Here is a 22,981-nt window from a genome sequence, read left to right as displayed (position 1 = left end):
CGGAGGCGTGAATGTTGTACCTCGTAGAGGAGGGTAGATGCCGAGCAACCAAGCAAGAAAGAAGCGAGTGGAGAGGGCTGGGCTTAGATTTAATTCTACTCTTCTTCTATGTAGTTTATTCCTCTCCCGTAGTATCTGCAACCTTGAAACGCCTCTGACATACCATTCATTTGGACGTTAGCGCCAGGCCTTAGGTTGATCTTACTCAACATCTCACTGACAGGAAGTACTGTAGGGAGAACTACTACTTACGGTCGGTCTCTAACCCCTTCCCCCTCTCAAATCTACTGACGCGTTAGTAGACTTTCTTCTTCTGAGAAGTCCCCAAAACGGCAAAAACTTATCACAGAACAGCTCAACCTGCTGGTCTGTGATAAGCGAAACTCGCCCCCCTAGAGGGGTTGGTTTTTCTCGCCCGTTTATACTACGGATTTTATACTACAGTGGTTGATGTCGTCGGCTCGGATCGGATGGGAGGGAGGAGGTCTGGGTCTCGGAGGGAGGGAACGACGGTGGAAGGAATCGAGGTGCCTGATGCCCACTACCCCCGAAGGGTTAGTTTTGACCTGACAGGACCTCAATTACTTGTTGTCGTAACCGTGACTCGAACTCGTGGTATTCGGATTCGGATTCAGATTCGCCCTTGTTGTGGATAAGGGGGTCTTTGCGTGACAGAATTTAGAGAGTGAAAACATATATACTTGTGATTTCTTGTGGGGTTTGTTTTTTTGTACCGGTACCAGTACCGGCATCTCTGTGAATCCATTGACTCGAGTCCTACTTTGGTACTTGGCAATGGACCTCGAGGCTCGAGAGTAATGGCCTCATTATCTATGAAACACCTAGTAACCGCCTCGCTGCCCTGCATCGGCCCTCGTCGATAATATACACTGTGAAAGAGCCTGTGCTCTTCTAATCGGGAGACATCCCTATTCCCACCCGCCGTTGGAGGGCTGAAACCCCCCAAATCCGGAGCGCTTCCATTGTTGTGACACTGATTGAAACGCCCCCATCACAGGGGTCCGTGGTCCAAACTCCTCCAGTATCCGCTTTTTAGACCTTAAAGAGTTCCTCCATATAAGAGGTGAAAAGAATGACTGACCAAATTCCGCCGAGATTGCACCAAAACACCGCCGCTGAAAGTACAAAGGAAAGAAAGAGATAGGCACTTCAAATAGATGACTCGCGCAAAGAGTGTACAAGTATCAACGAGATCTCCAGAGTGGCCAGAGATATTCCGCTGAGCTGGGCAGGTGCGGGCTGGCAAAAGCCAGGATGCACACATCGGTGATGCAGCCCAAGACAAAAACTCGCAGGAGGACATTGGGGATGAACATGCTGGCCATATGTCCGGATACCATCAGAGTGGCGAACTTGAACAAAGATGCCGCCCTGGGTGGCGCAGGCGGAACTGTGATAATGTTGGTGGTCTCACTGTAGATGGAAAAGGTAGGTGAAGGCATACCGGGAGACGGAAGGCCAGGTGAGGGAGGCCCATGAGACTGGAGTCCTGGAGAAAGGAGTTTTGGAGATGGTGGTGGGTGAAATGGTCTGTGCGGTGGAGGCATCGGGGGCTTGTCGACCACGAATTGTGGAAGAACTTCGTTCACGAGTGGGCTCCGCTGCATGTTTTGCATCGACCACGTCTCCTGTACGCCCAGAGAGAGCGATCTGTTCCGCAGCGTGAGAGTTTCCTTGCGAAGTACAGAACTCATGGTTGACTTCACATCCGACAACTCGCTCTGACAGTTTACAGCGGATGCACTGAAGTCATTCTTCAAGACCTGGATCTGGCGTTGGAGGTCATGGATCTCGTCCATGGCATGGTTGAGGCGTTTTTGCCACATCAGTTCACTGTTCTGTGCGTATGCTGGTGGAGGGGTGGAGTACGGGCCCCAATTCGCGAGGAATTGTTTCTTCTGGACAGCAGAGGTTGGGGTGCCACCGTAGGGTCGAGCTGGCACAGGTGGATAGTTCAAGTTCGCAAAGGTTAGGTCAGTGACCATTGGACTTCCCCAGCTCGCAGTGTTGCTACTCACGGGCGTGAACTCGTCGTCATCGAATCGCCAAGGAATGTTTTCAAACGTCGTTTTCAGAGATTTGATGAGCTGTTCATTGGGACATGCGGTGTCGAGAGTCAGCCTAGCTGCACGTGGAGTAGGAGGTGGTGTGTCTTCCTTGATCCGCAGACGCTCCAGAGCCGATTTGACGACAGGAAGCAAATGGGTAACGCCCCATTTGCCGATCGAGTCTACCCAGACGAGGAAGCTGCTGAAGTGATCGTCTTTGCTGAGATCAAACTTGCACAGTGGTGACATGCAATAGACTTGACCGTGGTCGATCCAGTGCATGTTCAGAACAGCAAAGGTGTTGTCGATCGAACAAGAGAATGCGATGGGCAATTCAGGCAACATGCCTCCTTTCCAGGCTCTGGCATACAGCATCTGAAGCGCCCTGACACACCATGCGCCACCAATAGCACATTGATTATTGGCAGATTCGAGGCGATGTTCCTTATTTCCCCATGTGGGTTCAAAGACCAGGAAGGGACTGTACAGTGCAGCGCCTGGAGGGACGATCCCTCTATCGAACTGGACAATGGTGTCGGTGATCTCCAGCCATGAAGGTAGAACCTCTAGCTCTTCAGTAGCGAATGCTAAGCCGGCAAATCCGCAGCTAAGGCCAATGCGCGGGATGCGCAGGCGTCTATGAGGCTAACCAGGAAGTCAATGCATTCTCAACTCCTGCTGGAGGAAATTGCGGCAGCTGAACAGGAAGCGACGGGGAGGCTTGCACAGAAATTCACACTTGCATTGTCCTCACACCGTCTGTGACTCTCCTCGTAGTCCCACCACCGTTGCATCCCAACACCCCGCAAAGACTAAGAATCGGTATACTTGTACAAGTTGACAAGGTGACAAGACACCAGCTTACTCAATCCTCGAGATCTCCACAACGGCCCGAGGAATCTAGACCTACGCTGCTTACACAACAACCCCTCTGGAAGTTTTTCCTGCCCTCACCAGCCTATCAAGGCATGCCTAGCCTGCGGGGACCTTCACTTGCGTCCTAGCGAGTCGCGTATCGTCAAAGGCATTACGACATGGCAAACCCTACCATGACAACCACACACAACCACAAGTGAAAAGATGTAACCACCACCACTGCCAGAACGGCGAGTCAGCGGCGGCAGAAAACCATAAATGAGGCGGACATCCTTCTGTGTCTTGAGACGATTGCGAGTGCAACATCTCATTTCAGCGCAGGAAGTGGTTAAGAACAATTTCCCCAGAAGATTTAATAGCATTAGCACATCGAAGAGAAGCATGGCACAGGATCTGACAGCAAAGGAGTCTATGGGCTCGACATCTCCTCTCAAGCCACCGAGGATCACGCACATTCTCGAGACGTGTCTGATGGTCAAGGACGTCGGCGCCGCGACCGAGTTCTACAAGAAGGTGCTGGATGTCGAACCTTTTTTGAACACAGTAAGAAATCCTCCTCGTCAGACGTACCTAGAGTACCTGCACACCAAATCCTCCTATCCAATTGCTCACGATACGCCACTTTTAGCCACGCATGTCCGGCTTCGCCCTGTCACAGACGACGCTGCTCCTCTTCCAACTTGGAGCCACTGCTGCCGACAGTCCCATGCCCGATGACCGCGGTGTGATCCCTGGCCACGGGCCTTCGCAGGACGTCCTTAGTCTGCTCCTCGCCACCAGAGCAGATGCAGGGGCGGCGACGACAGCAGCAGTTACCCCGGCATCCTCGACCCGGGCAGAACTCCCAGGCCGACTGAACCAGCACTTCTGCCTTGCGGTAGCCTCGCCTGCTGATGTCCAGGCGTGGGAGAAGTGGTTCGAGGATAAGGACGTGGCAATACTCGGGAAGGTGAACTGGCCACGGGGCGGCAAGAGCGTGTACTTTGGCGATCTGGACGGGAATGTCGGGGAGATTGCCAGTCAAGGGATCTGGGAGCATTACTAGGTTCGTTTTTCTCTAGGGCATGGTAGAGATGACAGACGACAGCCGACAGCCGAAAGCCAGCAGAGATGCAGAATGAACTCTCCCCTGTATGCTCGTCTTCCTTGTGGTTCGCATTCCCAACAGAATCCAGTCCATGTATCAACACAAACACAAGAGGTGCGAGATTCCAGACGCAACACGAGAGCCGCCACACGTGCTTCACGGTGAAGAGGGAGGGTGCGAATGAGAGTGTGCGTGCAAGCCGTAACCTCTGGTAGACTACTACTGAGGGGCTGACCACGTCTGCCTGTCTACGAACCAAAGAAAAAGCCCCCCAGCGTAAGTGGATGGTATAAACTGTAAACCTTGCTCTGAACCATCCACCCCCAAAAGACTGCAGTTTGCACCCGAGTGATTGGCCATCCACATCCACATCCAACTCTTAACATACTGCCCTATTCTGGACGGGGTGAGACATGAGAACATGAGTGAGGCTTTTTGGTTCGGTCTTCGTTACGTTTGCATTGCGTGGAGGTGATACCCAGAAAAGGGGGTCTGTGTGTATGTGTATGTGAGAGAGTGCGTGAGGTCCTCAACAGTTTTGAATTGTTGGCACTTGCTTGTCGAGTACCGAGTAGGTATATAAACCCCGTCTGATATCCTCAGTCATGTCTTCTTTTTTCTCCCAGGTTCTGTTACAGACTCATCAGCAACAGAACCAGACACACACAACATCAACATCAACACCAACATTAACATCAAAACCAACGTCAACGTTGACAACATCACAACACCACAACATCACACACGTCCATTTCCAACACAACACCTCACAAACACCAAGTCGTCACCATGGGTTGCACCAGCTCCAAACAACAAGCCCGCAGAGGAGAGCCAACACCATCTCCCAGAATGAGATCGGTCGCCTCCCCAACACCAACCGCCACAAGCACCCTGTCGACCAAGCCAAAGAGGCCCAAGGCCAGAAAGTGCCCCACGCCCAGCTCGCGCTCGCACTACGTTCACTTTTCGGACCACATCACCATCAGCAGCCAGTATGGCCATCCGTACCCAGAGTACGACCCTCACCCAGGACGTTGGTACTCGTGAAGGAGTCATTGGAAGGGGTTTGACTGGCAGAGTGGTGGTGGCTGAGGAGGATGAGGATAGGCATTTGGGTTGTGGGACGTTTTCAGGAGAGAAACCAAAAAGGCTGAGAAAACAAGTCAGCAGAAAGAGGAGGGGGCTCTGCAAATGGACAGCCACCTTCACGTGGTGCAGAGTGTGAGTAGCCAGCCAGCCTGCAGTGGTTGGCTGGTGAAACCAAGAGCTGTCTCCTGTCTCCTGTCTCCTGTAGTTTTTTTTTTCATAGTCGGAATCAAAGAACTTTGAGCTAAACAAAGTCTGGTGCCAACAATTCGTGGTATTTTTCGTATTTTATCCTTGTCGATCTATTCGGCACGGGCCACCTTTGGAGTTAGTGCTCCAACCCTGCTGAAGGTAACACCCTGGTTTGCGAATGTTGCTCATTGACATCAACAGGTCTCTACCCACAACCTTCTTCCATAGAAGTCGAGAAGACTGGGCGGAGTGCTTCAGCGGTAGGAAATGTGAACAGATCTGTAGTAAGAGCCTCACAGCCTGCTGTCGTCTAGGATGAACATGAAAGAAGACATGTCCCAGTCTGAGGCCCACAGTGAACCAAGCTTCAGGTGGCCGTGCAGGTCACCGCACTCAACGTCGCAAGCGCTAGCATGTTGAGCAAAAGGTAAATCGCGCAGTATCGGAGAGAGATGTAAACAATGTTCGAAATCGCTGAACGCGTCGAGGATTGCTGCAGTCAAGCGCTGTAAAAAACCACTCAAAGTAACTCGTCATGATCTCATGCTGCGCCAACAGGCTAATTGCAAAAGGTGCACCCGAAATCACAAATTGTTCTGTTCGACGCGATAGAAAGACACAAAATGTAAAATGCCATCTCTTGTCTTTGACATTTTAGTTTTCGTCATTCGTTCTTCGATCATTTTAGGCGAGGAACAATCTCCCGACAACCGGATCTCAAATCTCAGACATGTGTCAGAGTGGATACTGTATTCTCAGCTGCATTCGAGCTCATGACGAGAAGGCTTGGTTGAAGCGCTCTCAAAAGGTCGTCTTGTTGCTGTTGCGGGAAGACATCTCCCAAGACAAGACAGCGTGGCAATAAGTCGTACTCACATCAGATAAAGTCGTCCTCGTCGTTGTCCAATTGGCCCTTCTCTTTCCGAGCACGTCTCCGATCCCGAATCCTCTTCTCCGTAGCCATAAACTCTCGAATGCCGACGGGAATCCCCTGAAACAGGACATCCTCCTCCTTGGCCTCTGCCGAAGCTGAAGGAGTCGTCCAGAGGCTTTCACTCCCGCCGCCGTCATCGTCCATACTTCCCGAAGCGTCGCTCACTTCGGGTCTCGCCATCTCGATCTTGGGAGCCCCGCGTCGCTGCTTCGGCGCTTTGGACTGCGCCTCCTGAACCCGGGCTGCCCACTCTTCCACATCATCTCGATAATCGTCCCAGACGCAGTGCACGCAGCCGCTCATGCAGCAATTGTCAGGCTCGGCCGGTTTGGGAGGCACGGGGACGCCGTTGATGGTGCGCCACGTCGAGTCCGGCGTGCTCGATGTCCGCCGTTCATATCCTGACCCGCGTATCGATCCGAAGACCTTCCTTGCTCTTTCCATCTTGTCTTCATCGCCCGGTGTTACAAAGGTGGGCAGGTCTGAGTATGTCGCAGGATGTTTCTCGATCGGTGTCGACAGAAGCTCGGTGTAGAAGTCACCGAGTGGCATGGCCTGGTGCTGTTCCTCAGGCACTCTTTGACGTATCGGTGCAGTAGTGGTGAAAGATCGCAGGCCCTGCAGAGGGTGGCCTTGTACTAGAGATTTAGAGTGAGTCGGCCGGGAAGCGCTTCGCAGGCTGGATGTTGAGACTCGGCGCTGCTGGCCGTTCAGTTGTTGCCGGAGACAGGACGTACACGTCCATTTGATGCGTAAAGGCATGTTTAGAGTTGGACTTCTGCAGACGCAAACAGCTGTGGAACACGACTAATAAAGACTAATATCTACGATGGAGCGCCACAGAGGAACTTGCCCGTTACGATCGTTTGTGACGATGCGTTGTTTTTGCCCTCATATTTTTTTTCCTCCGTGGCAGCCAGCGGGAGCTCCCATGCAGGTGATGTCACTCACAGCCACCACTACTGGCACTGGCACCCAGCTAGTGTCTTGGCTTATTCAGAGCCGCCAGCCTCGTCTACAGCCCCAGAAGCGGCCAGAGTTCCCCGATCCAACGACAAGGCTGTGCCTAAATAATATCCCGGAGAACTCGGTAAATAATCTCCGCTCACCCTCGGGTTACTCTACGGGGTAATGTACCCTCGTATGAATGAATGAATGAGGCCTTGGAGACCGCGGGTTGGGGGATTGCGATTTGGCGCCCCTGACTCGACTTTACTCCAACCCATGGCCCATGGATGTTACCCCCTTTGCTTCCAGACTGGTCGATCTCCCTTGCATTTACTTTTACCGAGTACATTGCGCGAGTTTCGATTTTTTTGTCCCCCTTCTCTCCTTTTTTTCTTTTCACCGCCACTGCCTATATTAGACTTGTTGTTTGCTCCTCCGGCTCCCTCTTTCCCAGCCCTTGCTACATTCTTTATAGATTTCGAATTATTTCCAGTCCTTCGTTTTCACTCAGCGCTAGACAACCTCGATAGACAAACTACCCAGACTATCATTTTAGACTCCATCCACTCGCCTTAGAGGCATCACCAAAACAAACACGAAACATAACACTCCCGCAAAAAAAATGTCGCACTTCACCCTCGGCACGTTCGTCGCCTCCACGGCCACGGCCCTCGCGCCCTTCCTCGTCGTCTACTACATGCCGCAAAAGACGCAGACCCCTTCGTCCACGCTGTCGGCTCTCCCCAAACCGCGTCCCCTGGCGGCTCTGCGCGACGCGCGCGAAACTGCAAAGACCGCCCCGGAATTCAACCTCCTCTGATTTCTTCCGACGCGATTCCTGCTCTCTCTCTTTCTTAGAAAGCAGAGGGATGACCAACGTTGAAGTGAAGGGTTTCGGTCAGGTTATGTTGTGGGTTGTTCAGGGATGCGTTTTGAATTTGATGGGTAACGACCGACGAAGGTTCATGATTGACTGGCGCATTAATAATGCATGATGGGTACGACGAGAAAGCGGGCATTGTCTTGCCGCGCGAAGCCAGGTCATGATCATGCGGTTTCTAGCGGTCGGTATTGACGAATGGCAAGCATGTATTTGTGTGTGGTGCAAAGAGGATCACGGCATAGTACCTCCCCTTTGGCAGTTACTCCTTACTTTGCACATTGCGATTCTCGCGATAGCAAAGATGAGTGGAGGAAAATGATATTGTGACTCGATCCTATCCTGTGCTATCGCTTGTTCTAAGCGGACCGTTCCGTACTTTTGACTTCAACTAGGATATTAGCCTCGATCCGCGACAGGAGGCTTGCACCAAATACACAATCATGTCATCTCCCATGGAAGGCATTACCAGATTATTTCTCCATTATGAACGTATCTACCTAGCTATACAACAAGCCAGAGAAGTAATCTCTGCGAAGAACCGTGGAAGCCCGAGACACCATCCACGAAAACGTGCCCCTGCTCGAAATCACTTTGTTCAATCTGCCAGTAATTAGTCACGACGACAATCATATCTCTCAATAATAGAACCCCTTGCAATCAGTTCACTACTACGTAGATGGGTCTGACGGGCGGAGTATGAGACCTCTGTGAGCCTCCCAGGATCCGTTCCGACAAGTGGCTGACTGTGCTGTAATTACCAGGTAATAACAAGGTCTGACCACCGCTCATCTAAAAATGGACGACATCTTCTCGGTCAGCCTGCCGCTCAACGACCGAGCTTTCTTGCGGTTGTTCTTCGTTCTCTCATTCAAGTCCCAGGAGGCTGGGGTTACGGCGGCCTCGAAATAAGATGGCGGAGCGCCCGAGATGGCAGCCTCTGGCATGCTCACATGTCTCTTGCCGGGCAGGGAGGTCGCTCCGCTTCCGCTTGCACTCCCCACGACTTGCTTCTCGTCAGACACAGACACAGCCATAGGCGATGCTTGCGTGCGGCTGATGGCAGGCAATGGAGTAATGGTACTTGACGCGGGGCGAGTGCTGACCGAGGCCCGGAAAGACGATGGAGCATTCGCGGATATCATAAACCCTGGTCTCGCGTTGACGCGGTATGGTCTCTCGCGAATCGATGCGGTGTGCGCAATGACCACGGCATCGCGCAGCTTGCGGAGGTCTGCGCCGTAATGCTTCAGCGAATACAGCCGTTTCGCGAGTTTGTCGACGCCCTTGGCGTCCAAAAGCTCTTCGTTCCTGCCCTTGTCCACGTTGGATTCGAAGAGGTCGACAAGCTCCTTATACTCGCGACGATACTGCTGAAAAGCATCGAGCCGTTGCCTCTTGCCGCCGATCGCTACCTTGGACTTCTCCTCTTTGATAAGATGGTCCAGGTACTCCAGCGTGGCATCGTTGTACGGGGTGATGGAATGGTGCTTGAGCCACAAGCTAAACTGCACTGCCGCCTTTTGAATCTCTTTATGTTCGCGTTTGAACTCTGCGACCGTGGCTTCTTTCGCCTTGATTGCAGCCTCGATGATGGTGGTGACTTTTGCATTTTCTTGCAACAACATCTCGACTTTCGGATCTTTGATGGTCCTTTTTGTCTCCTTGTGTTCGTACAGGATATGCTTGTGCTCTGTCCAATGATGCCTGCAACCTTTACAGTGCTGCGAGCCGGCGAATGCCGCGCATCTGACCAGCTCTGGCGTTCCCACCTTTTCAACCGGGACATTGGTCAGACAGCAAGGGTTGTGACAGAGGACTTTGTGTACCGTGTCCTCTCCATTGGGGCCTGGAGTATCAACCTTTTTGATGCATCTCGCATTGGTACAGACGGTTTTTGGGCGAGTGACTGGGCTGAAGACCACCGAGTTTTGCTGCACGTCTAATTTCTTCAGCATTTCGTCCTTGCTCAATTTGCTGTTGCGCAACAGCTCGTTGTCTCTTTGGTTCAACTCGATCGTATCATTGATCTTTTGTGCAATCTCAGCCATGGGCTTGGTCAACTGGAGGATCAAGCGTCGAGCCTCGTTCAGACTGAGAGTATTCTCCACTTGATGAGGCTCCAACTGGCGGATATAGTTGAGCAAACGTCGAGACTCGGTAGCAGACTGCTCCCAACTCCGGCAATAATCGTTGAAGCTGCCCAAGCTGACATTTTGTTTATGAGCAGCCAGGTAGCGGAAGCTCTCCGAGTCGAAGCAATAGACTGTGTCGCGAAACAGTCCAAGATTGACGTCGCGGAATTGTTTCAACACAGCCTCAAGTGGTATGAAGGTGTCTCCAGGATGATAATTCGAACCACGAGTGTTGGTGAAACCAAACACCATATTGCGTGCAGCATTTCGATGCAAATGTGTCAACAATTCCTTGATACAAAACTCGAACATGACGTTCAATCGAGAGTTGTTTGGCTTGAGGAGTATCAGAATGCCGTGCAGCTCCTTGTAGTTGCTCAGCACTGACAGGATGTCCGCCATGTTGGCTTTGTCCTGGTCCAGACCTCTGGTATCGCCGATACCAGGAGTATCAATCAAGCGCACCATGACCGAATTGACGAAAATAGGGTACGTGATAGCCTTCTGGGTGGCCGACTGGCCGTCAGAGGCGTCATGTTCAAACTCGTCTCTGGCCCCGATCCTGATCTTCCTTTGAATCAGTCTCTGCAAAGGGTCGTTTTCGTCCACCGTCTGAGTGGCAAATGAACATGGAATCACATGCTCTATTTCACTTGCATCCATCGCCTCTTGCAAAGTGCTGTGGGTGAGATAATTTACGAATGCGTTGATCCAGGTACTTTTGCCGACACCTGTCTCGCCCAGGATCAAGATATTGACTTCTTCAAATGGGTCCATGGCATCGAGCATTGCTAAAAGTTGACGGTCCTCATATCGCTCAAAGGTTGGTCCATGCTGCTGTGCGTTGCACCTGAAACCCCAATAACGATACTTTGTCCGACCACAGTCGCAATACAGGTAGTGATCTCGCCGGCCGTAGTCGATGGTAGAGTAACATCGAGAACAGATCCACTGACGTTTTGTTCGAGGTACACAGCCTCGTCCCGGACAAGATAGCTTGACAGGCTTCCGATCCATTGGTTTCTTGGTTCCCCACGTATCAAGATGGGCATCGTCGAAATGCATCAAACATTTGTCTGCGAGGAAGTTTTGAAGTTTTTGGAAGTCGTTTGTGATCAGCTTGCCGTCGCGATGATACATGATATGGGACTTCTCGAGAGACTGACCGCTCTGGTCACAGTCCACAATTCGAACCGACGTTTGCGTGGTGCCACTTTGAAGTATGTGAAAAGTAAGTTTCGAATTGGGGCCCCAAGTTGCATGGTCATCCATAGCGGTGCGGCTGAAATAAAGAGTATACACATGGCCACGAGGCGTCGGCACCGAACATTCGTTGGAAAAGAAAGCTGCTCCATGCTTTGTTGTTTCGTCGATGAAAGCCAGTTTTCGAGCATAGACATCTGCTACCGCGGTAAGCTGGACCGGAGAATAGGGGCTATCGATGAATCTGTCAAGGACTTGCCCCAGCTGTCTTGAGCCCATCCGACCATTTCGAAAATCGCGCAGAGCTACACCGTATTGTTGCCTTAGCACACCCTCTGATTGATTGGCACGAGCAAGGAACTCAGAGACTTCGCGAATATGATCCTCCGGTACAAGAGCACGCCGACGAGAAAGATAGGTCCAGTAATCCTTGAGTCGCCGCTGAGCGTTCCTGATCTCTTCGAACAAATTCATGTAGTCCGAAAGAAGATCTTCGCTGGGCTGACTGACCACGATTCCGCTGGGCTCGAAGTTCAAAATCAGTGAGAGCCAGTGAACTGGGAGGAGCGTGTAAACGATAGGCTGTCCCCAGCCCCCATCCATGTCCAAGATCTGATTTGGTACATTTTGCATGAACTGGCAGGCTCCTTCGAGGTCGGTCTTTAGTGGATTGCTTCCTGACAGGTCTGTGCGTAGATAAACTTGAAGCGACTTGGTCAGGTCATGGGATTGAAACGAGTCTGCAGCCTGGGTTCCAGGAGAAGAGATCTTTTGTTCAATGTTGGCATATTCCTTTCGTAGTAGCTCTTTCACCGTATTCCTATCTTCGCCTGCGGATCTATGATAGTTTGCGGTTAGGATGCTCCGACTACCCCAAGTGATCTCTGACACCACATGTGTGGCATGGCTTTGCTGTATACTCTCTCGAGAGATACACTGCTGCAGTTCAGGGCTTGTAAAGTTGATTTTCTCGAGAAATGTGGTGACGACATGTTGCAGGGACATTTGGACTATAAAATTGCTCTCGTGTCGGTCGAGAAGAGCGCCTGTCGAGCCCGAAGGAACAACTAGTCCTGAAAGGATGCTGGCTTCCAAAGAAGAGTGCACTCCAACAGCGTTAAACTTGTCTTTGAGATCAGAAGTCTCGATAACACTGAATCGAGACGATGGACGCGCCTCGCTAGTGACTGCAGTCTCGGGAAGCTGGCGGTTCAGCAATGAAAGTGGTTGAAAAGAGTCGGTCCGTGCATCGTACAGGCTTCCTAGGACGGCAGCCTCACCCAGTGAGACTCTTTTCAACCCTAGGGAAGACATCTTGCTGGCACCGAGATCGAGCAGCAACAGATGGCTGGTAATCCTCAACCGCTTCCGAAGGCGAAATGTGAGCTGAGCGGGCAGAAGAGGTGATGCACGGAAGATCAGGGAGCTCCGCATTTATCAGGCAAATGGCCAGGGAGTACTGACCGGGTATCAAAGGGTATTCGTAGAGAAGGAGGAAGAAGAAGAACAAGCCTAAATCAGCCTGACCTCGACGCACTTGAACAAGGCGCAGAAGTCACATACATCCTGCGCCTGATGCCTGGCGGAGGAATGTGGACGATAACGAATCAATTCATTTTGCACGGTATGTGTCCACCAGTCCTTTTCATTGTCGCAAGTGGACCAAGAGTACTTACTGGGCGCAAGAAATGGGAATTGGGTCTCAGTCTAAGCGATCTGCAGCCATTGCGGTGATAGAGTGTCGGGCGCATAATCTCAGGCGAGGTTGAGATGGCACTGGGTCGTTAGGCGAAGAAAGGCGTCCATGGTCCGCTCGACTCGCAATGACTGAGGCTAACTCATGAGGCGACACGGCAGAAAGCAGGGACTTGGACCCAGGACTTTGCCAAGGGACCTAGAGCGTGCCTGGGTCAGCCGTATCCGGGTGTGAGTTGCTCGCTGTATCCCTTGTCTGTGTTGTGTTTCCATACGTCACGCGAAGTAGGGAAAGAGGCTGGACAATCAGAAGGAGGTGTGATGTTGATGGGACGGAAGAAATGCGGTGGTGAGGCTGAAGAACAGCGCCAGTCTAGCGATGTGGCCCACCGTAGCGAGTTATATGCGGTGGAGCATTAAATCCGATGACGCAGTTTCGCATCCTCACTTCATTGACAATCTTGATAGTGGTTTCTATCTCTTTGTTTCTTGTCCTTGCAAAAATACCTAGTATACACCACCAGTCCAGCTACTGTATCAGATGCAGTTCCGCAAGATCGTCATGAATGGCGCCTTCGAGGTCGATTTGGTGATCGTCGCCATTCAACAGCCCCAAGTAATACGATAGATCACGGCCATCAAACTCTCGAGTCGCAAAGCCATTGCCCAGGAACTCAAACATGTTCAACGAGTTCATATATTCGACCTGGTAGTCCTCGAACCTGGGAGTTGCAAGGAGGTCCATATATACCAGTCGAGAAGCAGGGAACATTGGCAGTGGTCCGTCGACTTTTCCTTGCTTGAACCACGAACTACATCCCTATATTACGAGGAATATCAGTGCCTTGCTTGGAGTTGGATATCAGGGATACACCCACCGAAGTCCAAGCTGTTCTCTTGAGGAACAGTTGTGCATGCTCTCTGAACTGCTCGGCGATTTCCGGTTTCGGAGTCAGACTCTTTATACGGTCCTTTTGCATCTTTTGAATGCACTGGATGATATTGCCTGCAAGCGTCTCGATAATGGGCAAGAAAGATCCGTGCCCAAGTGGACCGTAAGGTCCACCCATCATGAAATAATTCGGCACTTTCCCACATTCAGTATTCATTAGACGCAGTGTTATGGGGGGATGCATACTGTGAGGAACTCCAATAGAAAGGTATGAATAGGCCTCCTTGGCCCACATATTTGCAATGCTGTGTCCATTTGCTTCAACTGGAAACCTAGGGATCCAGCTTGTGTTGAACCTGTCATGCACCAGTCAGCCAATCGGTACCGCAAAATCACAATGCGTAGCTGTGAGCTTACCCTGTGGCGCAAATGATAATGTCCACATCGTGTTGCTGGCCTTCACTATCGACGAAACCATCCGAGTTGATCTCTTTCATTGGCGTGGTGAAGACTTGGACATTCTCTTGATTCAACGCTTCGAGAAAGCCGTTGCCGGGCTGAGGATCCTGATTTAGTTGAAAGTCATGCACGCTCCTTGGATCAACTCACAGTCGGCCTCCTACATCCTACACCGAAGTTCTTGGGGATGATAGCCTCTAGGAGCTCAGGCTTCGTCGTACCAAGCTTTTGCATCATTTCGTTCCGAGCAAACTGCAGAATCATTTCAGCATCCTCTGTGGTGGTTTGGCAAAGGATTGTCTTACTTCTCTGGCACCTTCGGCCTCGGGTGTCCCATTTAGAATGAACTTGAACCTGACATTCAGCTCCGACTCGATCATTTTCGAATACTTCAGGAATAAGTCCGGGTTCTCAGCAAATCGCCTTTTCTGCTCCTCGGTATCTGTTCCCAGCATTAGAACGTCCGCGATTGAGTATCCACCAGAGCGAGGATGTAAGTTGCTTACAGTGGAAATTTCCTCCATTCGGTCCAGCAAACTTCTGAGCGAAGCCGGCCGTGATCCACGTCGGCGATCTTACCCAGGCATATAGTTGCTTCACCTGCGACGCAATCTTCGATATGATTTGGATGCCACTGCTGCCAATTCCAATGACAGCAACGCGCTTGCCGGTCAAGTCAATTTGGGGATCATAGTTGGCGCTGTGCACGAGGGTGCCTTTGAATGAATGCAGGCCCTTGATATCTGGCCATTTCCAGTTACTATAGGCACCACGCTTGTCAGCAAACGGACACGCAGCAGAGTACTGAGAGCGGAAGAAACGTACTTCAGAATGCCTCCACCGTTGACGAGAACGTGGCATGTGTCTACAAACTCGGTGCCATCGGGCCGCCGCACATGCACCTCCCAGACGCCTTGCTCGGGTTGCCAATACGCCCCGGTCACAGTATGCTCAAGTTTGACGTACTTGATCAAACCGTGCTTGTCGACGACGTCTTTGAAATATTGCCAGATCTCGGGCGATTCCGAGTAGTACTGGGACCAGTTGGGATTTCTTTCCCAGGTGAACTGATATGCAGCGGAAGGAATATCACAAGCGCAGCCGGGATATCTATTGAATGGAGTTTCCTTGTCAGCAATCTCTGTCTGCCTCTCCCGAAACAAGGAACACCACGAGGAGTTAGGGCGCGAGCACCATACCTGTTCTCCAACCACGTTCCTCCGACGTCCTTGTTCTTCTCGTAAAGCTGCAACTCGACATTCTCGCACCGATCCTCGATGAACTTGGAAAGCGTGATGCCTGACGCGCCCGCGCCGATGTGGATCACTCTTATCTTGCGCGGAGTGGCATATGGTTCCTCGTGGATCCTGTAACCCCGAGCATTCTGGATCATCCATCCAAGCTCGTTGAAGACCTCGCCCGTCGCGTTGGAAGAGAAACCTTCGCCATCTTTCGAGGGCGCCATTTTTTGGAGTGGAACAAGTCCAAGTGATGACGCTTTGCGAGCGACTTTACAAAAGTCGGAATCTGATATCGCGAGTGAAGGAATTACCAAACCACCCTTGGATACTTTGTATCTGTATCGTGCACTCAAGGGTCTATCTACGGATCACCAAAAGTGTGGATCTGGAAGATACACACGCAGGGTATATAAGATCCTCTTTTCAAACGAAACCCAGATTAAATGGGCTTTGTTGAGTGGCACCACGAACGCCCACTCCCCATCTACGAAGGTCCAAAACTCCCTGATTTGGTCAGCAGGAGGTATGAGTTGAAGCCGTTTTTGGAGGTAGACCTCGGTTCCCAGGATTCCATCTCCAAGGGCCTTGTCTGCGGTCTGCGGGGATATTGCCACACGCAGCGAGAGACCGGGACGACTGACTCAGGTGGGCTATTGCGGAATATTACTCGTGGACCACCAAACAGTAAGAGTGGCTAAGACGGGGTAACGCGGCACGATAAACTCCAAAGCCAATACAAGTGCAAGGTGTAGGGATGTCGAGGAGAGAGAAGTCCGGCTCTATCATCAATCAATCAGGCCACTAAACTACAACCCCTCGCTCACCCTCACTCGCAACAAAGTACAGCTGACCAGGAACAGCCGAACGGGAGTCAATTTCCAAGAGATAACCGGGCCCCCTTTGACTCTCTTCTAAACGAGGTATCATTCCACAAGTTTGGGCTTCACTTCGTTGTGAAATAGACCGAGGTTGGAATATCCATTCCCAGTTGTTACATGCAAGGCTGTACAGACAAACAAACAAACATAGTTATAACCTCTTTTGGAGGGTGGATACCACAAACCCTGGACTTTCACCTAGAATATGTCGAGCGAGGCACAATGGTATTAGGTGGGAAGAGGGTCGATCAAACCAGAGATGACTGATGCTCTGTGGTTTGCTATATATGTAATACATCCAGAAGACATCTCGATATCTCCGGTAGTGCATGCATCCCCGGACTCGGCTGCGATTGTGGTAACATTGTTCAAACTCACGTCGAAATCGGCCGAGGCTAGGATATTTGCATCTGCTCCCACAGTCAAGAGCGAGGCGCGCTGGGGCTGCGTCTTTTCAAAGCCTCGTCCTTCAGCACCAGGCGTATTTCTCCTTGGCAAGCCAAACGACTTCATCGGCTGGTTTCGCTGCCCATCTGAGACTGCACAAATGCTCTTTGTCGCGGGTGATGATCTCCACTCTGCCCTGCTCTTCCGTCCTCAGCCTCTGAGCCGCAGCGACTACCAATTCCAGTGGATCCCAGACCTCCACACCTGCAGCCATTTCCCATTCATGTGCCTCAAGCTGTGCTCTTAAGAGAAGTGCCGACATTGCTTGTTGGGCGTCTAATGAATTCTCCAGCGACGGCGGGACAACTGTGTGAAGGATATGTAATTGCCACTCTGACTCCTTGGCTGCGTAAATACGGCACCAGATCAGAGCTAGGCCGCTGGCTCGATGGATCGCGCCCTTGACTTTTGGGAATCCTCTGTTCAGGACCTTGGTCTGGAACTCCTCTCGAGCAAAGTGCCATTCAAAATGCTCGACATCCGGGCGAATTAAAACATGATTAATACCTGGGGTAGCCTTGGATACCGTACGCAAGCGATGTTCAAGGTACTCAACAGTCGGAATATCCTTCAGATCCTCCATTGTCAAATCATCGACGACAGGAAACATAGAACTGGCTGATTTGTACACTGATTGGTCCAGTGGAGGGAGATGGATGTGGTTGCTAGGGAATACTTTCCAGCCGAATCTGGCGTAAAACGTCTGGCCGATATCAGAGTATAGAACGGAGAATGGATTAGTGGCGCCAGATACAGTCTGCCACGACTCCAATCTTTTTCCCAATTCCGCCATCATTCTGCCAGCGTATCCTTTTCCACGGTATTCGGGACGAGTGTAGACCGAGGCGATGCCATGAGCTTGGGTTTTCTTCAGCACGCCGTCTTTTGCCACATAGGCTTGAACCAGAAGGCTCTCGCAACAGGCAAGGATGGGCCGCGAACCATCGGGGTTTGGGGGTAAAGAGTCAGAGGTCAAAATCCATCCAGTGATCCGACCATCTCTTGTCAAATCGACTGCCTGAAGGATGACTTCGCGTTCCAGGTATTGCTCGAGGGTGAGAGGGCCTTGCCATGCTTCGGCATTAAGATACGCAGTCTGGACGTATTCGAGCGCTGAGGCAGACACAAGTTTCAGGTCCGGAGACTGAGCTGATGGTTGAGAGGCAGGGTCGAGCGGGGGAGGCTTGGAAGCCAAGTCGGTCGCAGTTGGATGCACGTCTGCGGAAGTCATGATGTCTCTTGTCTAACGAAGCCTGTGCTAATGAGCAATCAATGGGGAAATGAAGGTGGAGGAGATCGGCTTAAGAATATTCATGCCGTCTTGTCACAAGGCGCATTTACCTGCTGTGGAGAGTAAGAGGGACAAACCTTTGGGCAAGGCAACAAGAGCCGCATATGTAGAGTCATTCAATTCGTAATTCGTAATTCGTAAGAGTGTGAATGAGTCTTTGCCAGAAAAATACGTCCATAGTGTGGAGGAGGGGCTGAGGGGCAGGCAAACTGCGCTTCTTCGTCAAGGGATTAACCGAGATAGACCCGCTCATCTCAATACAAACCCGTTGGTGCAGTTGATCATCATGAAACGTCGAAAAGGAGATGGAAAATGGGGCAGGAGGTTCAACTGCAGCCTCGTCACCAGCTTCACCGTCAGCCTCGTCGCCTCGTGTATCTCTCGCTTTGTTCGAAATCACAGTCCAAGTCTGCAGGACAGAATGATTGGGTGCCGTACAGAAGTGAAACTAACTGACCGGACGCAGGGACTCTACTGCCGCCTCTCCTCAGCGCCACTCAGCCTCCTCTGTGGTCGCCTTCTCGCTCTTCCACTCCCTTCACTCCTTGCGCCCCCTGGTCAGTGCATCTCGTTTGCTATGACCTCCTGCAATCGATGCTCTTGACGCCCTCCAATGGTGCCGCGCTCTTGTTCCCATGGGTTCCAGTTCACTGAGGAGCTGGTACCCGTTCTCCATCCAATCCAGTCCTCCCAACACCTGGTGGATGCCGTGGATCGCACACTATCCAGTTCGACCGCACCTCATCGCGTAACTTGACTATATTGGATCTGCACAGGAACCAAATAAACAGACAAGGCTGTCCAGCTTAGATTGTCCACTTCACGCATTCTGTCTTTCTGCCGCGACTCTTTTTTTTCTTGTTAATTCTCCTCTCAGCTTCCACTCTTTCACCCCGATCCAATCCCACTTCCTTCTCCTGGCTGGTCCGCCTTTTAGACTTCACATACACTTCATCACTGCGTCTGGCTCCCCCGTAGCCGAAGATACTTGAAGTAGCGCAGGCCGCAGCAGTATTCTATCTCATTCGCATCCTCACTCACGAGGCCGGCCTCAAACCTCTCCGTGAATTCGAGTCACGCTGGGGCGCTGCCTCCTGCGGCACGCTAGAGGAGGTCATTTCTACCAGCACAACCGAACAACCTTCACCGATTCCAGACTTGCAAACACCCACAGGCTCTCTGAATGAACGGATCGTCCTCACACAACCATTTTGCAGCGTCCATCAACATGTCCTATCAGCCTATGACCCCTCGGTAAGCAGCCGTCTTTGGCCTCCACACACTGCGCCAGTCTTGTCCCCCCAACCGCCTTGTGCCAGGCCCTGAGGCGCCTTATTCGCGACAGACTTCACACTGTCAAATAGCTTCTGTCATGCAAAGTCTGAATACATGTTCATTATCCTGTATGCTAATGATCTATTCACTAGGCTGGAGGACATCCCCACCGACCGTCGAGATTTGGCTCACACTATGACATACCGGTCTCCCCCACGTCTCTCGCGAGTGGCAGACCGTGACAAAGACACCATTATCGAAGTCTCTGATGATGAATCTGATGCTGCTCCACCCCATCAGTTGCGGAAATCCCTTCGTCGATACCCAGTCAACAAAGCTTTGTCAACCACTTCGGCTAGTGATGCCGATGTCTCCGAGCTGGAATCTGCTGTAGAAGGCCATCTAACTCATCCAGCCCGAGCCCTCAAGAGAACATGGACTCCCAGCACCTCCCTAGACGACTCACCACAAATTGCGCCTGAAGATCGTGGAAAACGTCGTGTCAACGCACCCTCTGACGCCATGATCTCGACGCGACGCAATGAAGCTGGTTCTGGTCTGCAACTCTGGCATCACAGACACAAACGAGATGTTACCGTGTCCAAACAACCAACTGTCGGTGCCAAAAATGCCACACAACACTACGCAAAGTCTGAGAAGAAGACAGCGCCACAGCCACCGTACTACGTCGATGGTCGGCTCGATGTCAAGATGTATCGAGGGCCAGGTTACGAGCGCTTCCCGGTAGTGCTTGGCACTGTTGAAGGACACCAAGAGCTGTGTGATAGCTGGGACGCAGAACAGGTTCTCAAGCTGGAGAGAAAGGCGTTCAAGTTGCGGCAGGCAATCCGAACTCCTTACACTATCCATGGCTCCGATTCTGAGACAAGCAATGACGAGACAGAGGAAGTTCAGGGGGAGAAGACATTCGAAAAGAGGTGTCTTGCTTGTGTTATCGAAGTCTTTCCAGACATTGAACGCGCCTTTGTCGAAAAGAAGATTCAAGATGCACCCCCACAGCCCCAATATTTCGACGAAGATGACCAGGAGATGATCGATACCAGCGCCCCGCCACTTGCCCAAAAAATCATTGCCGACATCCTAGAGATGCAGGCATATCCTAAACAACGTCCTGCTCCCTCAAAGACCACCTGCAAAGGGGCTGCGAACGACGGCACTGGCGTTACCATCACCTGGGACAGAGGTCTCCCAAAGGACAAAATGTACACAAAAGATGCCATCATTCTACTCGCGAAGCACTTTGTGAATGTCCCTACCCACTACATCGCCAAAGTGGTAGAAGACAAAAAATCCATCTTCGACTCCTATGTCACCATCCAGGGACAAGAGGATCGATATTACTCGCTCACGCCCAGACCATACAAACGTCACATTAAGCCAAGAACTGAGGTGGAGCAGACATATCAGCTGGCAATAGGAGACCGCCGCATTCCAGCAGAATACGCCAATAGAGTCAATGAATTGCAGGCGGCGAAGCAGTTCTCAGCTCGCGAGGCAATCAAGGAGGCTGTCAAGACGGCCAAGGAGGAAGCTGAAGCTTTGAACTTGGCAGAACATGTCAAGACCGGGGCCGTCATGGAATGCCAGTGCTGCTTCGACTCAGAGACTCCTCTCAACCGCATTGTTTCTTGTATGGCAGATGTCCCGCATTTCTTCTGCTTCACCTGTGTCGAAGGCCTAGCCGACAATCAGGTTGGCATGTTGAAGTATGAGATGCGCTGCATGGACGGTGATGGCTGCACGGCGGAGCTTTCTCACGAGGACGTTGGAAGAGCAGTCCCGATCACCACATTTGATCGTCTTGAACTCAACAAGCAACAAGCCGACATCATGGCTGCCAACATCGAAGGCCTAGAGCAGTGTCCCCACTGTGAATACAAGGCAATTTGCCTGGATGTGGGACAGGAGCCCATCTTCCTGTGCCAGAATCCAGAGTGTTCTCGTGCAACCTGCAGGAAATGCGGGAAGGACAGCCATATTCCCAAATCTTGCGAAGAGAATTCTCTCGACAAGACTTTGTCTGCACGCCATCTGGTGGAAGAGGCCCGCTCGGAAGCCATTATTCGAACATGTCCCAAATGCAAAGCCAAAATTCTCAAGGACTTTGGATGCAACAAAATGGTTTGCACCAGATGCGGCTGTCGCATGTGTTATGTTTGCAATGCAGATATAACCCCTCTCGGAAGCAATGCCTATTCCCATTTCGGCGACAAATGTGTACTGTATGATGAGCTGGGTATCAATCGACACGAGAGTGAAGCGAACGCGGCAGAAAAAGGTGCCATCACCAAGGCCAAAGAGATAGATGCCGAGCTTGATGAAACCAAGTTGCGCATCGACACTGAGAAACCTGCGTACCGACGACCTTCAGCCTTGCTAAATCACCCTGCCGCCGAGGTCTTCCTTCGTGATCTGAATAATCGAGCTGCTCGTCTGAATAATCGTCAGGCATACCTTCACAACTTGCAGACTCGTGTCGATCGTTTGCAAGCTCTACGCCCAGATCGAGAACTCGAGGATATTCTGGCAGGAGTCCATCGATTGGATCGCGCTCGCAGACACGCGGAGAGACCACAACCAAATGAAACAAGAGAGCACCTAACTCAGTTGATGGAGCTCTACCAGCGAGCACGCCTGAATATTATCCAGCATCCACCTCGTTTTGGTGAACAACTACAGCAGCCACCGCCACCGCTGGGTCGCCACGCACTCGCGCATGGCCAACATCAAGCGCTGCTCACTGCGCCGTTCAACCCAGCTGTCAACCCTCCGAGTCTTATTCCTCCTATTCCCAATAGGCCGGCTCCTGCAGCAACAGCATTTGGTGACCTCGCGAGGGCACGCAGCAACATCCCCAATGTAATAATTGAGGACCGCCACTTTGGCAATTCAAACCTTGACTTCGACTTTGCTAGAGCACAAGCGGCCTTGCCAACCCCGACTGGTCTTGTTCCAGTGACCCGTCTGGCCCAAGAGCATCGACAGGTAAATCAACCACTTCCCCAAGCAAATAATCTGTCATACAGTCAATACCTGGACGCCCCGCATGCTAGCCACACAGCTGGCACAAGCATGGGATCGAACATTGTCCGCGGCCCAGCTGGTGCTGCAATGCCTCCGCACGGCCTTCAAAACGAACACCTTCCTTTACCATTCCCTTAGCCGCTCGCAACGCTGCCATTGGTATTACCAACGATGGAGTGCGGGATGTGCCCCGCTATTGACCTTCGAATTGGAAGTACACAACTCCGTTTTGGTGAACCTTGGCGTGCGATTGAGTGATCTCTGCTCAATCTGGCAGTATCAAGCCGACATCAACGACACATTTGGACAGCGCGAACCGAGCTTTCCGTATTAGTACTGGCCCTCTCA

General features: G+C 51.6%; 7 protein-coding genes across 7 annotated transcripts; 2 read left to right on the top strand and 5 right to left on the bottom strand.

The window, feature by feature from the left end:
• Positions 1-1,205: 1,205 nt before the first annotated feature.
• On the bottom strand, positions 1,206-2,814 carry AYO20_05964 (hypothetical protein; the record flags this gene model as incomplete). Its single annotated transcript, XM_022644255.1, has 2 exons — positions 1,206-2,714; positions 2,809-2,814. 2 exons carry the CDS (start codon positions 2,812-2,814, stop codon positions 1,206-1,208), a joined length of 1,515 nt encoding a protein of 504 aa, XP_022499781.1.
• A 512-nt stretch (positions 2,815-3,326) lies between these two features.
• AYO20_05963 (hypothetical protein) lies at positions 3,327-3,990 on the top strand (the record flags this gene model as incomplete). Its single annotated transcript, XM_022644254.1, has 2 exons — positions 3,327-3,488; positions 3,574-3,990. The coding sequence occupies 2 exons, from the start codon at positions 3,327-3,329 to the stop codon at positions 3,988-3,990; spliced, it is 579 nt and encodes a 192-aa protein (XP_022499780.1).
• A 2,197-nt stretch (positions 3,991-6,187) lies between these two features.
• Positions 6,188-7,006, bottom strand: AYO20_05962 (hypothetical protein; the record flags this gene model as incomplete). Its single annotated transcript, XM_022644253.1, has 1 exon — positions 6,188-7,006. The coding sequence occupies one exon, from the start codon at positions 7,004-7,006 to the stop codon at positions 6,188-6,190; it is 819 nt and encodes a 272-aa protein (XP_022499779.1).
• Positions 7,007-8,860: 1,854 nt separating this feature from the next.
• On the bottom strand, positions 8,861-12,724 carry AYO20_05961 (hypothetical protein; the record flags this gene model as incomplete). Its single annotated transcript, XM_022644252.1, has 1 exon — positions 8,861-12,724. The coding sequence occupies one exon, from the start codon at positions 12,722-12,724 to the stop codon at positions 8,861-8,863; it is 3,864 nt and encodes a 1,287-aa protein (XP_022499778.1).
• A 910-nt stretch (positions 12,725-13,634) lies between these two features.
• Positions 13,635-15,921, bottom strand: AYO20_05960 (hypothetical protein; the record flags this gene model as incomplete). The annotated part of the gene is made up of 9 exons (XM_022644251.1): positions 13,635-13,925; positions 13,984-14,192; positions 14,244-14,353; positions 14,415-14,563; positions 14,628-14,708; positions 14,762-14,898; positions 14,963-15,216; positions 15,282-15,566; positions 15,656-15,921. The coding sequence occupies 9 exons, from the start codon at positions 15,919-15,921 to the stop codon at positions 13,635-13,637; spliced, it is 1,782 nt and encodes a 593-aa protein (XP_022499777.1).
• Positions 15,922-17,044: 1,123 nt separating this feature from the next.
• AYO20_05959 (hypothetical protein) lies at positions 17,045-18,253 on the bottom strand (the record flags this gene model as incomplete). Its single annotated transcript, XM_022644250.1, has 1 exon — positions 17,045-18,253. The coding sequence occupies one exon, from the start codon at positions 18,251-18,253 to the stop codon at positions 17,045-17,047; it is 1,209 nt and encodes a 402-aa protein (XP_022499776.1).
• A 1,288-nt stretch (positions 18,254-19,541) lies between these two features.
• Positions 19,542-22,771, top strand: AYO20_05958 (hypothetical protein; the record flags this gene model as incomplete). The annotated part of the gene is made up of 2 exons (XM_022644249.1): positions 19,542-19,567; positions 19,678-22,771. The coding sequence occupies 2 exons, from the start codon at positions 19,542-19,544 to the stop codon at positions 22,769-22,771; spliced, it is 3,120 nt and encodes a 1,039-aa protein (XP_022499775.1).
• Positions 22,772-22,981: the final 210 nt, after the last annotated feature.

This window comes from Fonsecaea nubica (genome assembly GCF_001646965.1).
Source record: "Fonsecaea nubica strain CBS 269.64 chromosome Unknown Scaff36, whole genome shotgun sequence".
Taxonomy (NCBI): domain Eukaryota; kingdom Fungi; phylum Ascomycota; class Eurotiomycetes; order Chaetothyriales; family Herpotrichiellaceae; genus Fonsecaea; species Fonsecaea nubica.
The sequence above is the reverse complement of the archived record's forward strand: the minus strand, read 5'-3'. Positions and strand labels throughout refer to the sequence as shown.